The sequence below is a fragment of the Coturnix japonica genome, chromosome 8 (genome assembly GCF_054131305.1).
Source record: "Coturnix japonica strain WE chromosome 8, WE-NBRP24, whole genome shotgun sequence".
Classification (NCBI taxonomy): Eukaryota; Metazoa; Chordata; class Aves; order Galliformes; family Phasianidae; genus Coturnix; species Coturnix japonica.
Window position 1 is genome coordinate 14309580 of NC_140670.1, and position 16248 is coordinate 14325827.

Sequence of the window (16248 nt, forward strand, 5' to 3'; positions counted from 1 at the left end):
TGTAAAGCTGTTTTACATACTAAAAAAGGGAAACAGCATTTTCAATCTTCTTGCAGTGTCAGTGGGGTTGATGGAGATTCAGTGGCAACACTCACCTTATAAAAGCATTTTGAAAAACTCAAGATTTTTTTTTTATACACTTGATTTAAAAACTTTGTGCATTCAGGAGCTCCTTGGATAGATTTCCTTCTTGATTTTTACATGTACTTTCTATTGCCAGATGAGAAGAGGTTCTATACAAGGTTTGTATTTTCTTGTAATCCAGCAATGAGGAAAGGAAGAGGTTAGTTCTATTATTTAGACATAGCCCAAGCATCGTGTTGCCATATACCCTTTTACATACATATTAGCACTGCCTACAGGGAAAAAAACCCACAAACTTTCATTCATTAAATATTGACAACCTTGTAATGTATTAAATACATATTTATTCAATATTTTAATAAGATTATTAAAAAAAATAATCTTAGATACTCTTTATTTTCACAAGGTGTATGCAATTATGATGAGTAACCTACACTTAGGCTCTAACAGCCCAATCCAAACCCCATCAACTTTAATGGGCTTTAGATCAAGCATGTGAAAGCACTGTAACAAACACTGTTTCAGGAAGTAATTCCCATGCAACATCAAACTATGACAAGACACAAGAGGCTAAAAATGGCTCATCATAATTTATTTTATGTTAAAATGTACAGCTGGGGGGTGTTTTTTGCAGTTTGTTTGAGTGTTTCTTTGTAGGTTTTTTTTTTCTTGTTTCTTTTTTTTTTTGTTGTTGCTGTTGTTGTTTGCTTTCTTTTGTTGTTTTAAGTGACTGACTAAAAAGATAACAGATAAATACAAGAGTGTCACTGGGTCCTATTTTTACATGTATCAAGCCTCTTCTGTTCGGCCCTTACAGTCACTCTGTACAGGTACAAAGGCTACAAAAAAGGAAGCAATATAAACAGACACAAATAACTTTTGCCTTTTTACATGCGATCTGTAAGCTTAGTTTGAGCTATTCACACGCTACTGCTCTATTTTTTTTCCCTTAAAAAATAACTCCAATATTTTATAAAGATAGAAAAATCTACAGATGGAATGAAAATGTAAAGTTAGAGGCATTTCCATAAAATAGCAACTTTACACCAAATTCACTATTTTTTTTTTCTTTTTCTTTTTTAATCCTGCCAAGTATTTGGACATATATGAAAGTGTTTCAAAACTCGACAAATAAACACTGAGATGTTTCAATCAACAAAAACCCAAAACAGTATTTATAAAACAGAAAGCTGCCTTTTTTCCTACCCCGGCCCCAAAGAAACTGGTCACTAAAATGGAAAAGAGTCTCAACTTTACACTAAACATACAGCAATAAAACCTTTTGAACTAACCAAAATGTGAATAGCTTTCGCAGCTTTTTTTTTTTATTATTATTATTTTTTTTACAAGTTTTATAATTAACAAAAATATAGTTCTGTGTTTTGTTTTGTTTTTTTTTTTTACCCTCAAACTAGGGTAACCTAATCAAGGCAAAAAACTTAAGAAATGGCTTACTGTTAAGCACAACACTTGTACAGTACTACAAAATGCACTGTCACTAACAAAGACATTAGCGGCATGCGGAAGTGTCACCTTCAGAAACAAAATGATACAATAAAAGAATTGCTAAAAGGCATTTACACGTGGGGAAAGGAGAAAGAAAAGCTCAAGATTCAGTACTGTCTGATAGTTTTGGAGTCTATTTATCCGCATTTTTAATGGGAGCAGGCACATAAAATGGCTCTGAACCATCAGCTGCTGTGTAATTGCAGTTCATAGAAAGAGTTCTTCCTTTCCAGAGAACTTCAAGCTCAGTGAAATTAACAGAAAAATGGAAAATCACCCCATCCCCCCCCAAAAGAAAAGAAAAAGAAATCCCAAAATGATAAAGCAAAACAAACAAACAAAAAGAAGAAAAAAGAAAAAAGAAAAACTCGTATAAGGCTTTCTGCTGCATACAGCTTTTAAATGGTGCCAACAAATGTTTTTGCGTTCACACCAATTGCTGGTTTTGAAATCGTACTCTCCAAAAGATATTTGTGCAGATCAATCCAATACGCCAGTTTGGTAGTCTGTCACTCCAAAGGGCCTACCTTCTCATGTAGGAGCCATTAAGAGACTGTTTAGACATGCCTGTGTTCATGTAGCCATGATGCCCCGGAGGACTGTACATCATGTTACTGTGGGGTGCTGTCTGCATTGGCTGCTGTGCATATGGCTGAGTTCCCATCATCCCCATCTGCATCTGCATAGGGTACTGGGGAGTTTGATTCATATACCCATGATTACTGTGATATCCACTATTCATCATCGGCTGGGACATACTATAACCATTCATAGCATTAAGGGTATTCATATTCATGTTCACTGAATTGACATTATAAGCTGGGGCTGGCATCAAGTTTACACTCATGTTCATACCACGCTGCATTGTTAAGGTCCGTGTGGGCCCTTGCATGGCCACAGTTTGTGATGCACGGCCGTAAATCTGGGGCTGATGGGCCGCTGCAGCAGGTGGCAGAGGTGCAGATTTGGTTCTTACAGAAACATGACCTTTGCTGGCCATCTGAGTCTGCAGTCTTTGGGTGTGGGATATTCCAATATTCGATGAAGTCATGTTACGCTGCAAAAGGGGAGGTGGCAAATTCATGGGAGGAGGAGTAAGGTTGGGGGGAGGAGTCATAGTAGCCTGTGCTTGTGGTCCTCCAGGAACAGCATGTGGAGACTGAGAAAGCTGAACAAGCCCTGTATTACTTAGGGGGGTGGACAAAGAGGCACTGTTTGCATAGGAAGTTACAGCAGCTGAATGGCTGTAAGGCAAAGAATGATCCATAAGCGTGTTAGTTAACTGCTGCAGTTTGGCAAGGCTGAAGGTGGCCGATGGCTGTGAGTAGTGTCCTGGTCCAAATTCGCTCTGACCCATTCTTTCATACAAGCCAATGTTGGCATTGCCAGCCTCAGGGATTTCAGTTAACTGCATAGGTGGTGTAAAATTAGCGGCCATGCTGCACTGAGATAACTGCTGGTTGCTGCTTGGGGGCCTTTCAACAACACAGCCTTGCGGAGACTTCACGTTACAAGTGGGAGGAGAACTAATGCTTGTTTGCTGCATCATACTACAGCTTCCATTAATATTGGACATCTGCTGCGTCACTGCACAGCTACTCTGTGTTAGGTTGCTAGATGTAAGGCTACTGTACGAGCAACTATTTTGTGAAGAGTTGTTTCCACAGATACTACTACCCATTGTAGAGTCATAACTGCTTGGGTTTTCATAGTTTTCTGTTGTGCTCTCAATGCTTCCTAAATCACTAAAGCCACTATCCACAACTTGTTGTGAATGATCAGAAACTGAGGGAACATCCATCATTGGGCTTGTCTCCATATTCTGTAGAGATGGCACGGAAATGGCACTTTGATCTGGGCTGATCTGAGCATAGTTGTTCTCTAAAGGAGCAACATTTGGACTATTAACAGAACGAACTGACTGGCTGGGATGAGAGTGCACGGAGGAAACTGGGCTGCTATGGTCAGACTGCTGACAATCGTCCAGTGTGGTCATTTGGGGGCTTTGGTCTGTACGGGCATAGTTTTGCAAACTTCTACAGGCCTCCTGAGTCTCTGCACAATCCTGAAAGGTATCTTCCTGTTCACTTGCTTCTTGAGTTAAAGACTGTACAGCTTGAACTGTCTCAGAATCAATCTCCATAGTCTCATTACTCTCTCCCTTGAAATCGGAATGTAATTCTTCACCAGCTTTTTGGTCCTGGTTGTTTTCAGTATGATCATCATCAGATTCCGGCACTGGATCTGAATCTGTAGGTACTTCTTTCTGGTCACTTTCACACTCGTCAGCTGCAAGGTCAACGCCACAATCCATCAAGTCCTCCTGATTTGAATTACCAGTCTGAACATTTACGTCTAAAAAAGACTGCTGTGTTTCCAGCATTTCTTTGAAAGCTTCTGCAGGCAAATCCTCTTTCTCCACTTCAGCTGAACCCATGTGGCTATCATCTTCATCATCTGCATCATGATCTTCATTGTGAGAAGGTTCTTCATCATCTTCCTCTTCCTCATCATGATCATCCAAGTGCATGGACTCTTCTTTTTGCAGAAAATCCTCTTCTGGTTTATCTTTTTCTGGATCTTTTGAATTTATTTCACTGTCTTCTACATTCCTTTCTTTTTCTCCAGGTTCCACTGCATCACTTTCTTGTTTTTCATAGGGTTCACCGGGTGGATGCAAAGGTTCAGGTTCTACCTCTTTTACTTCATCATCCGGTGGTGGTAATACATCAACAGGCTCTTTAATCTCTTCCTCTGTAACAGCAGGAACTGGGCAAGGCTTATCTTCAGCTACTTCCTTTTGTTCCTCCACCAGCAGCTGATAGTCAGGCTCCATAGGAGTCTCAGGTGGAGTGTATAAATTAAGCTTAAAGCCAGGTTTTCTTTCTTTGTTTTGCCGCCACTTAGACGGACCACGCTTAATTCCTTTGGGCCAACCCTGCTTACTCTTTGAAGGTTCAAGATTGTCTTTAGTGCTTTCTTCCAATACAGCTACATCTTCTGTATTATCTTTGGGAGGCAATAGAGAAAAAAGAAAAGTCTTAGCTTGCACGAATTGCTCAATCAATACTTCCAAATATAAACCCAAAGTAATTTATAAATTCAAAATGTATCAAGAAACTCTAGAACAAGAGTTACAAACAGGTGGCACAAAGCATAACACACGACAAAAACCAGAAGATAACTGAAATTAAGCAAAATAGAGCACATCAGAACACTGAATTAATCCACTGACTATAAAAAAAACCTTCCCAAACACATTCATTCTTCTCCCTCCCCAGATACTAGAATTCTCATTAGGGAGTGTAAAGGCTTCAGTGACTTTCCTTCACCAATTTCAGCCTCTCTCTGCAGTGTTATAACACTCTTGCAGTCAATTAATACAATGACATGGTCCGTGGACTAAGCAGTATCAGACTTGTCTCGTTAATGGAGTACAAACCTGACCACTGAGCTGTAGCTAAAACATTGAATTTGCTTCTACCAGTTTAAGTCATTTTTATGGAGAAGAACAAAAAAGAAGCAGTAATATTCTAATGCACCTGTGGACTGGATTGTAACAGTATCAACATTCATAAACACGGCTTTTCTAGTTGAACAAAAGCTGTTTTAAGACAAATCAGTGGATGGTCTCTCAACTACAGATCACAAAGGTTAAGCATCCCAAGCAATTATGAAGTACTTAAGTACTACCTACTAGTTTCTTAAATTTGTAAATCTGAAAATCCAGTAATGTATTCTGGAATTAAAACTTTAAAGTAATTTGAAAGCCAGGAGGTCAGGGAATTAATACGCATCTAGAGTAGATCATCAGCAGCTTCATCAGTCATCCATTAAATTTTCTGCTCTTTGAAATCAAATTAGATACACAGCTTTGAAAGAACATAGTTAAAATTATCTCTCTCTACTGTGGGGAAAAACAGATATCGTTCCCCAGAAAATGCATACACTGAATTATCAGCGACTCCGAGTAGAAAGGTTTGTGTAATTCAAATCTTACTTTTTCCTTATATCCATAACCAGGATACAAGAACAATAATAAACAATGTTCTAATGGATACACTTGCTCTGCGGAGTATGAAGTGCCTTGTTACAGAAACCTAAGGTATTTCTGGCAACATGACACGGCCTGCAGTATTTTAGATGGGAAAACTTTTTTTTGTTTTGTTTCCTGAACAAAAAAGATTACAAGATTACATTATTATGAATCAGGGGTAACAAAACAAAACATAAACAAAACAAAAACCTGGAGCTGAGCCTGAATTCTAATAAGTTACATGACATCAATGGCTTGCAGTAGCACCTCTGAGATGAAAGCGTAACGAAGAATGTAAAATTCTAAGACCAAAATAGCTTAATACAACATGGTATAACTTTCCTACTTATGACATAAAACGTTTCCTTTGAAATTCACGTGATAAATTCAATTTATTAAGAACATTTTCAGCTTACCTGTACAGCGGTCATCACTCCTGAGGCAATGAATGTCTTTCTCCTCTTTTTTCTGCTCTTCCTCCTTCTCCTGTTTCTGCTGCCCAGACTGATACTCAAAAGTTTTTCTAATCACAGGCTTCAAGTCATCATCTTCCCCATCCATCTCACAGGTTGGCTCCAGCTGTGGCATGGGACGTTCCTCATCTGAGTTATCAAATGGCTCATTCAACACCTCTGTAGTTTCAGAAATAGTCTCTGTTGTAACACTGCTATTAATCCTTCTGCGTTTACGACCTCTTTTCTTTTTCAGTAGGAAAGGTCTCTGAAAAACAATTCCACAAGTATAACTCTTCCTACATTCCTGGGTTTTGTTGACTTAGTGCACTAATAAGAGAGTTCACATCAATCAATTTACTCATTCAAAAAAACATCAACTTCAAATATAGACAATCTACCAGTCTGAAGGATAAACAGTTAAAATAGGTATACATCTCAACACAGACACAAACCTTTCTATAGGTGAAAAATGATGTCTAGAAATTTCTTTATATAGTAGTAATTTCTATTTTTGTTGAATAACAGCAGTACCACATAAACTATATTTACAAGATTTTCCTCTGTAAATTTAGAATTCCCCAACAACATTAACAAATATCACACAATTTTTCCTTCTCTTTTCCTTCTCTCCTTTCTGCTATTTTACAAAAAACAAAAGCAAAGAACTTAGATTAAAAAATAAACAAACAAGTTAAAAGCAAAATAAAATGCACATGAAGCTCTCAATTGATCTTAGCTTTACATTAAAGAATCACAATCAGCTGCTATTAAGAAAAAAAGAAGTAGTTGTCTACCAGCTTTTATTTCTCTTGTTGTGCTTCTGTATTTCTCAGACATTCACAATTACTTTGAAGTTTTTCTAAAATTCCCTAATTTTCAGAGACATTTAAATACACGACCCAAGGCAAATGCTTTTAAATTTTGGGGTACATAATTCTGCAATTTAAACAAGCAAAAGTTAAATTGCCTGGAAAAGAGAACAATAAGGGTTTAACTGCATTCTTATTTGAAAAATAAAGTACTCCCTTTACAGACTTCCAATATTAATGAATTATAAAAATACAAACTCTACAAGCTGGAGTCCATCTTAACAAGAAAAAAAATGTTCCTATATCGAACCAATACCTATCCCAAACAGCAGAGGGCAGTCACTAGTTTAAAAATCAACATGAAATCGTGGTTGTGGTTTGTCGGGTTTCTTTTTGTGTGTGTGTATATGTGCCTCTACATGAGAAAGATTTGTAAGACAAAGAAAAAAAAATAAACAAAAGATGAAGAGTAGGGTGATAGAGGGAAAAAGTAAAGAGGAGGCACTCTGAGCACTAATAATACAGAAAAGAACAGCCTAATAAATACTTTTGAACAAAATACACTGTTATTGTGATCACAATGACTTGACTGAAATCAGAACTAAATGACTTTAATCAGAACTCTGAAATAACGCACCTTTCTTTTCATGGCCAGTGACTGTGGCTTTGTCAGCCGGGGAGGCGAACTCTGCCGACTCTCATCCCCACCATCCTCCTCGCTGCTCTCCTTAGATTGCTCTGTGGATTGCCCTCGTTCCCCCACCACTGCCACATTTTCTGGAGATCGCAAATATTTATTTTTAGATTGTACTTTTGCAGGTGATTGCCTACTGTTAGATCTTGTGGAGAATATCTCTTGCTCTTCCTTTTCCCAGCAGCTAGCTTGCTCCATCAGACGCTCAGCCTGAAGGGTTGAGGGTTAAAATAATGGGTCACTAAAACAGCATTTACTTAGCCATATCCTTTACATTGTGCTAAAGAGTTACCATAAGTCAACCCTGATTAGCACTGCTGGCTAACCTAGCAACAACATTTCAGCTGAATCATCTACTAGCTCCTTTTACAACAGTTAGGATAACAAACCAAAGAAGATTGCATTTCATGGGATATTTAGCACTATTAATGATGCAGCGAATTGATTTAAGTCCTTTAGCACTACATTACATGCCCACTGACATGGATCACTTTGAGCAAGTTCATAACAAAGAATCGATTGACACTGCAGCCCCTGAGCTCTGCACCAAATTTGATCTGATTACATGCTCCTCGACTACCTCAGGAGTGATAAATACAACTTCATAACAACTGCTTCAGGTTTAAAGTTTTCATACACATCCCACAAAATTTACTACATCGTACTGGGCAGCTTCCAAAAACTGCACATAACAATAACACCAGTGTCCACCACCATTAAACAAAGGTGAAAATTACAATTTATTTAAGGCAGCCTACTGTTGAGCTTTAGGGGTTGATTAAATCAAAAGAAAACTCAGAAGAAAAGGTGCTGCTATTACCTCCTTTTCTGCTTCTCTCTCTTCTTCAGAAACTGCAGCATTAGAAACTAACAGAGGAGTCCATCTCAAGCTTTCAGGATCTACTTCATTAATACGCGGGTTTGCTTTCAGTTTCTCCATATGACTTGAAATCAGCTTTTCTCTTCTAATAATTACAAATCTATAATTGAATAAATAGTATTTTATTTTAGAAAGTCATCATCTGAAACACTCTTCCTACAATTTAAGTTCTTCTACACAATAACCTGTGAATATAGATGGATAAAGAACAAGACCTCAGCTGACATACATAGATAACACACTTGGACTGCTGACTTTTATGAGGAAATCACAGCTCATGAAAGCTCAATGCTAAACATGCCTAGAGCAGAGAGGAAAGTTAAGTTTTTATAGTCAGTCAATCTGAATCCACGCCATAGTTTTAGTGACCCTTCAGTCAATCTTTCAGAAAAGCTTCAACTTTAAATATGACATATAAATTAAACCAGAAAACACTGGAGATCATGAAGTAAAAAGCGAGGAAGGTGTTACTAATGCAACTGAATATGGCAGCTAAGTGGACATGAAAGCAGTTTCTAAACATGCCTTCTAACAAAACAAAAACGTACCTCATTTCTTTGGAATTAGGAGATTTCCTAACTATTACAAAATGAAACAGCATATCAAATGTAGGCATAATAGCAGTACGCTAGCTAGAATGTTAGCTAATACCCTGCCAAAAAAAACAGTTTGTTCTTGTTTTCTTTTCTTTTTTTTTTTATTTTTTTATTTTTTTTAAACAGCAGGTTAAGTGACACCATCACTTTTCACTGAAAGAATGCTTAAAAAAAAAAAAATCCAGATGAAACCCTCCTGCGAAGTCTGACAAACCTCTACTTCACTACATCTAAGAAATATGAGTTAAATGTAGGAAATTCATAAGTAGCCATACTTGATTCCCAAGGCAAGTATCTGCACAGGAATATTTTCTTTTCCTGGCTCAGATACTGACTTTCTGGGCAACTTGGGACAGGTCAGTTTACATCCCTGCCTAAGCACTACTACCTCCGACAGAAAATTATACAACCTTGTTCATAAGGAATTTTGATTTCTACAGATTAAAAAGCATTATTTTCTGACTGGGTGTTAGTATTCAGAGCCCACAGTAATTTCTGACAGGGTAAAAGCTTCACACGAGTAATTAACACATTAACCCTCAAAATGCACGGATCCCATCAGGTTGTCTGAAAATAAGATCTCCAAAAAATTAAGGTTTTAATGTAATGAGAAGTTATGTAATGAAAGCTGAAAACAAAACATCATGTGGCATTTAAAACAGCAAACATGATCAGTAAAAGACGCTCAGAAAATAGGAACTCACCTTCCCAGTACATTAACTGTCAATATTGATTATTATGGAATTTAATAGAAGCTCTTAAGAGGGGAAAAAAAGAAAAATCATTCCCTGTAACAGAGGCCATATTTAATGTACAGTTAACCCAACCTCATGGCTTATGTAAAACTGAGTAATGACTGAAAAAGGGGGGTTTGAAAAGAGATGCTGCCACCCACAAACTGAAATCTTTCCCCCTTGGTGGCATTCAAAGCAAAATTATTGCAAAGCAAGAGTCAGGATTTGTACTTACAGATGATGATAATGAATAAAACTAAATTCTTCACCGAATACGTTTCATGCTGGCCACACCCTTCTAATAACCATAAACATATAAGAGGATCTGAAAACCCCCATTTGGTTAGGGAAAAGAAGTCTTTATGAAGGACCTCGTTCAGAAGAAGTCCAGCCTGACTGAGTTCCACAGTAAGGTGGATATCATTCATTATAAAGTCAGAATTTAACAGAAATTTGCTATAACAACTGTTTTGTATGCAGAGTAATTAAATGTTTTGTCTCAGCATTTTAAAATTTATATTATATTCACTGACCTATCTTCTCTTTTATCTATCATGCTATGCTGCTGCAGAGTTGTGGCAATATCATGAGGACACATTCCAGTAGCTCGACTCATTCCTTTGATGCTGATTTGCTTTTCATGGTGGCAGTTAAGATATTCTAATATTACACTTTTCCAATAAGCCAAATAAGAAAGACGACCCAGATCAGATAATGGCTTTTCAGGGGATCCTGCTTGACCCTCTCTTCTAGAAAGTAAATAGCCTATAAAGAAGAGAAATAAAACACCTTAGTGAGAGAACAAAACTGAACATTTCAACTACAGTTTAAAAAATGGTATTCATAGAGAGCTCAGCGTAACTGATTACTTCATTAATAGCTCTTGTAATTAAGGAAATGCTATCCACAGAAGACATTTTTTTTTTCATTATTATAGCTACATTAAAAAGACCAATTTCTTCCAGGAGATTCAGATAATACATCATGAGAATCAAACAAATCAACAAGCTAACAAGTTTCTGCAGGTCTCATCATACACGTTTTCATTTAGAACTACAGCTGTCTGGCCTTTTGAAAAACTTTTACACAACCAAAGCCAAGAACTTTCAGAATCTCAAGAGGAACTGTCATGCATAACACACACCAGTTAGGTTTGTTTCCTTTATGAAGCCCCAAGTGACAGAGTTTTTGATTAAGCACTTATGTATTATATTTGAGGTGACATAATTTACAAGTTGAATTACCAGAAGCAATAATAATAATAATAATCTCTCAGTCCACATTCAAGAAAATCCACATAATTCCAGACCTAAACAGCTATGATAATTTTTTTTTCCCCACATATAATACGCAATGCTATTTTATATTCTACATACATCATAAATCCTTTAAAACTAATGAAGGAGAAAGGAAAAGAAATAAAAATAATGTGTCCTTCCAGTGTAATTCATCCCTCCACAATAAGACTCTGTGCTGTGCCTTTAAATTACTACCAAAAACAGGTGCCTTGAAACATGAGGTTTAAAAAAAGCTGATTCCATTGTAAACCAGGACCATCACACTTACAGAACTACAGTACGCCAAGCCACCTGGAAACCACCAACATACACAGTTTTTGCCCACTGATATTCTTCTGAAACACTTCACTTAAAAAGTTGTAACCCTCCTTTAATTTTTATGAACCTTCTTTAAGACATATCTAATACAACCATGCCACCTGTGATGAGCAAATGCTCATGACTTCTTCCCTACAAAATTTCTCTTAACCAACTTGTCTAAAGATTTAAGCACCTAGTTGAGTGAAGCAGTGTCTGTTTCCACATTCTGCTACTTGTTGTACTACATGCAAATTGTACAAACATATGAATTAAGTAAAAAGTGCACACATACAGACATGTATTTTCACTCAGCCTTAAACAATGGTCTTCATTTTTTGGGGGGGTACAACACAGGCACTTGGAAAACACATACACACGAACTTAGACATTCAAAAGAGCAGATTGCATCTTGACTAGTGTAAAGAGGAAGAATTGTTTTATTTCCTAATGCACAAACAAAGACTTAGTCTTCATGTACTGTCCATTTTTCATAATTTCAGACAAAGCTCTACTTGTATCAATTTTGCATCCACTCATTTACGATAAATAAAATCAAATTCTATACTAAGATAACAATTCCCACAGAAAAATCTGCAGCAGTGCAAGTAGTGGCAGGCATTTCAATACAGAAAAAAAAAAATCTGGATTTTAAGATAATTCCACGGAAAGAACTTACAAATGACCTCAAGTAGCTGTACAATTTAAGCCATTGACTTAATATTAAAAAAAACCTCTGATACAGCAAGTGTCTGTAAGCTTCCTCAGCTTCCATTTTGCTCACAAATGAAACCATTGCAAATTACAACTCCTTGGTAAACATCTCAGAAAACCTCATAAGAAACAATTGATAAGGCAATTGCAAATAGTTTTAGTACCTTACTAGTATATCACTGCACATCAGTTTCTTCCAATGGTCGAGGATTTGGAGGTTAGTGGTCATTTCAACATTTTGTTCTATACCGAAATACTAAAACTTCAAGGGAACAGTAATAACTTGTTAATATTTTTCTCCTATTGTTCTACAATAGAACTCATGCTTAATCAAGATGCTCACATTCTATAGTATCAGGACCACAGATATGAGCTAACTGTCTTAGTTTCTTAGTTGCATGTAAGAAGCACTGAATAAGTTTCTAAGATTCTGTGATTTGAAAGATATCTATTAAATTACACTTACCAAAGAGATGCCAAATAATCGATTTAAGTTGCAGGTAAATTAAAAAAACAATGATCTTGATAGCTCATATATCTATCCTGAAGCATCTGACATGAGCACAATATGCTCCTATTAAACACATACCCCCACTGTCCTACCCGACCTTAATAATGGAAAGCCTCAAACTGAAAACCTGAAGGAACTCTCAAACTATGAACCCTCATTTGAGACTATGAACAATGGCAAAACTCAGAGGACAAAATATACAGCTCTTCCTCATCCCCAAGAGTAAAACTGTATGTTACAAAAAGAGAGCAACTTTAAAAATTTAAGACGTAACCTAGGAGAACAAAGAGCTGTCTGCCTCATCATCTGAGCACAGACGTGATGCTACTGTAAATTTAAAAAGACAAAATACAATTAATGATTTTTATTTCCTGTCTAGCTTTAGCTTTCAGAGTGAAGCAACATGCCACATGCCTTTTAAATTCTGTCATGTAAACCTCTGCTGAGTCACTAAGATTTTATCTTCTTCAACATTTTAAATAATTACAATAAAATCAAGCTGAGAAAGGGAAAATTAGTGCAGGATGTACATATCTTAAGCCTTCATCACAAATAGTATATAGTCAGGCATTAAAACATACAAATGAAGAAATTAATCTGAGCAGTTACCTTGTACTTTCAATCAGCTGCATTTTCAGTACGTAACTCCCCTGAAATAAATAGCTACGGCAAAGTTCATAAAATGCTTAAGCAAAACCAGTAACATTAATACAATTGTGCACGCCTCTGAAAACCTTAGTTATCTATTGCTTCTTTCATTACACTCAGTTTGGTTTCTTGAAACAAGTAAAACTGTGTGAGATTAAAGGTTCAACTGCCAGTATCCTGCTCTGACAGCAGCTAACAGAAAAGAAAAAACAACCACAGGACTGACCAAACTAAGCAACCATCTTGAAAAGTTCATAAACAATTAGCTTGGACTTCTCTTAACAAAAAGAACCCACCAGATCTGTTTCAGCTCCTTGCTTCTTGACATCTCCTCAGAGCTTGCTCAGATTTGTTAAGTACAATGCAGAGTCCATTCTTCTCCATGCACTGCATTTACCTCTGTGTTTACTAGTACTGTTCTTTACTGTACTTTCTACTAATTTGCACAATATTGATGTGAGGTGAACTGACTCATATCATCCTAACTCAAAACTTAGGGTCACAATCTCCCTTTCAGTCCTATGGCACTGAAGCATGCAACTTTAGGCACACTTCAGGTTTATTAATTGTATGAACTTTTTACAAGGGTAGATCATGATAAGACAAGGGGGAATGGTTTTAAACTAAAAGAAGGGAGACTTCAATTAGATTACTCGGGGGGATGGTTTTTACTGAGAGATTGGGGAGGTGCTGGAACAGGCTGCCCTGAGAAATTGCGGATATACCAGTATATAAAATGAAGATACTCCTCAAAACAGCATTTGAAGTTATCCTAAGAGACTTCCTTTTGTCTTACAGAAAACAAACACTTGGTTTTAAATTTATAAGAAAGTGAGGATACGTTCAAAAGGATATTTGGAAAAAACATAACAGACAGGACAGTTCAATGCAGTTAAGTCAGCTCAGCATTCCTAGTACAGAGGTGTGACCATAAGTAAAAGGTAGAAATGGGAAAGGTGAAGCTGTGAGCTTATTAAGACTTAAGATCACTAAAAAGATCACTAAAACTGTAACTCACGTTGCCATTTTCTCCATAGCTATTCTGTGTGCTTCTGGACAGTTCTTATTTATGTCAATGGAAGGTCAAGGATAGAGGACCTTAAATAGGTGTCAGTACTCTCTTTGAAAGTGCTTTTAAGGCAGCTTCAAAGAACCACAACCCCAAGATCCACACAAACATTACATGAAAAAAAAAAAAAAAGACTAGTTGTAACTTGAGATGCTCAGATCATTGAACAACCTGCTATATTCTCTTTTCTTCTTTGTATGACTAAAGAAAAGCTTTCTTCATAAACAGAGTAAGCCAAAGATTCTCTCATTATTGTTACAAGAAATAATGCCAGCTCTCATTCCTCTCCATATCCCCAAGTAAGCTCTACACAGGGGAGTCAAAACCTTTAGTTCCTTTATAGAAAGCTTCACAGAAGAGGTTAGAGCTAAACAAATTCTCTTCGTGAAGTGAAGGTAAAAATGACTGAATTACAGTCAGACTAACAAAAGGCATCCTTTGAGCAAACTAATTGGCTAACACTTATTTTGTCTGAGCCAGATGCCAGTAAACCCCTTGAGTGAAGGTTCTGTAGACGAAGTGGACTACTTATAAGTGGAGTGAAAGCAGGAACAAAAGAAAAGAAACTGAAGTACCCTCAAAAGTGAGACTTGCATGCGTAGGGGACATCAGTCCTGACCATCAATTTGATGAAGAAGTTTGCCAGCAAGTGAAACAGTTCATAAGCTAATTAGCATGGCCAGAATGTTCTCAACTTTTAATACAGTATTTTATGAAATCACCAAATCAATTAAATTTACACCTTACAATTGACTAATAAGTGATACCAAACACTAAGTTGTTTCTGCAACTGTAAAACAAGTTTCTTTTAAAAATTGCCATTACTTTCATAAATACTACTAAAGAAATAAAGCAAGCTTGTTCATTAGAAAATTCTGTATATTTGCCATTCTATAGGATCTACATACTCATAGAATAAGATTTCAATGGATAAGAAAGGAAGACTGACTGTAGGAGATTATGCCTAACCTAACAAATAAACTAAACATACTCAGAATCTTTCTGTGGCCCTGAGGCCAAAAAAACAGATAGCAACCATACCTTGAAGAGAGCAAATGTCTGATCTAGCTGTTAAGGTTACTCTCCTAGATTCTTTCCAGATTCAGGAAAATCGTTGCCACTTGGAGAGCGACTGATATCCAGGAACTGTACCAGAGATAGTTTTAGCAGTATTAGAGTAAATACCCAAGATCCTGAGCCCACAGCCTCTTCCTATCAGTCTTTTACTCCTGCCTGCAATAAAGAGCTTCATAATACTGAAGAACATGAGCAAAAAAAAATAAAATGGGGAGTCAGCACTGAAAAGCTAAAGACACACCTTGATAAAGAAACATCACTGCAAATGCTGTATTTGCTAAGCTAAGTGGTCATGACACCAACACTCTATAAAGAAAAAGATAACTGCACTTTTGTCTTACACAGGCTGCAAACCACCATTGCTGCTTGTTACAATAAAGCACATTGTAGAGCAAGAAATTAATCAAGTGAGATTTTGAAAAAAGATCCAACAGATAAAGGAGGTTGTTACAGAAACACACAATGATACTTAAGTCAGTAAATACAGAAATTGTGTGATAAAAGTATGCACTATCTACCAAATGAAAAATCCATCTATAGCAGTGCACATCAAAAAGCTAAGTTCAAGACACAGCAATCTTCTAAGCATCTACTGTTACTCAAAACATCAGTAAGCAAGCAAAAAAGTCATTTCTTTTCAAGCCTGATAAGTGATGGCATGAACAGAAGAGACCTGTTAAGAAAGCCACAGGTTATCTCATTGAGATGAGACATCTTGCTGTGATGCTGGAAGTGCCTCAATAACAGATCAACACGCTACACATCTCAAGCAAATACCTTTTGCTTTGTCCATTGACTTGCTGCAGTAGAACATCTCTATGCAATCAAAAGCAGAAATTT

The 16248-nt window shown here is 36.8% G+C and overlaps 1 protein-coding gene across 31 annotated transcripts in view; it reads right to left on the bottom strand.

The window, feature by feature from the left end:
- Positions 1 to 408: 408 nt before the first annotated feature.
- The window catches only part of KAT6B (lysine acetyltransferase 6B), an 86794-nt gene continuing 70954 nt past the window's right edge, over positions 409 to 16248 (bottom strand). For 29 of the 31 annotated variants that reach the window (XM_085554281.1, XM_085554273.1, XM_085554265.1 and 26 more), the window contains 5 exons: positions 10328 to 10559; positions 8405 to 8564; positions 7528 to 7794; positions 6043 to 6346; positions 409 to 4599 (listed from right to left, as the gene is read on the bottom strand). In XM_085554281.1, the coding sequence (XP_085410407.1) occupies positions 2114 to 4599; positions 6043 to 6346; positions 7528 to 7794; positions 8405 to 8564; positions 10328 to 10559 (3449 nt within the window). In that variant the 3' untranslated portion in view covers positions 409 to 2113. The remainder of the gene's footprint in view (positions 4600 to 6042; positions 6347 to 7527; positions 7795 to 8404; positions 8565 to 10327; positions 10560 to 16248) is intronic. The other 2 variants (XR_014948601.1, XM_085554283.1) reach the window with 2 other exon arrangements.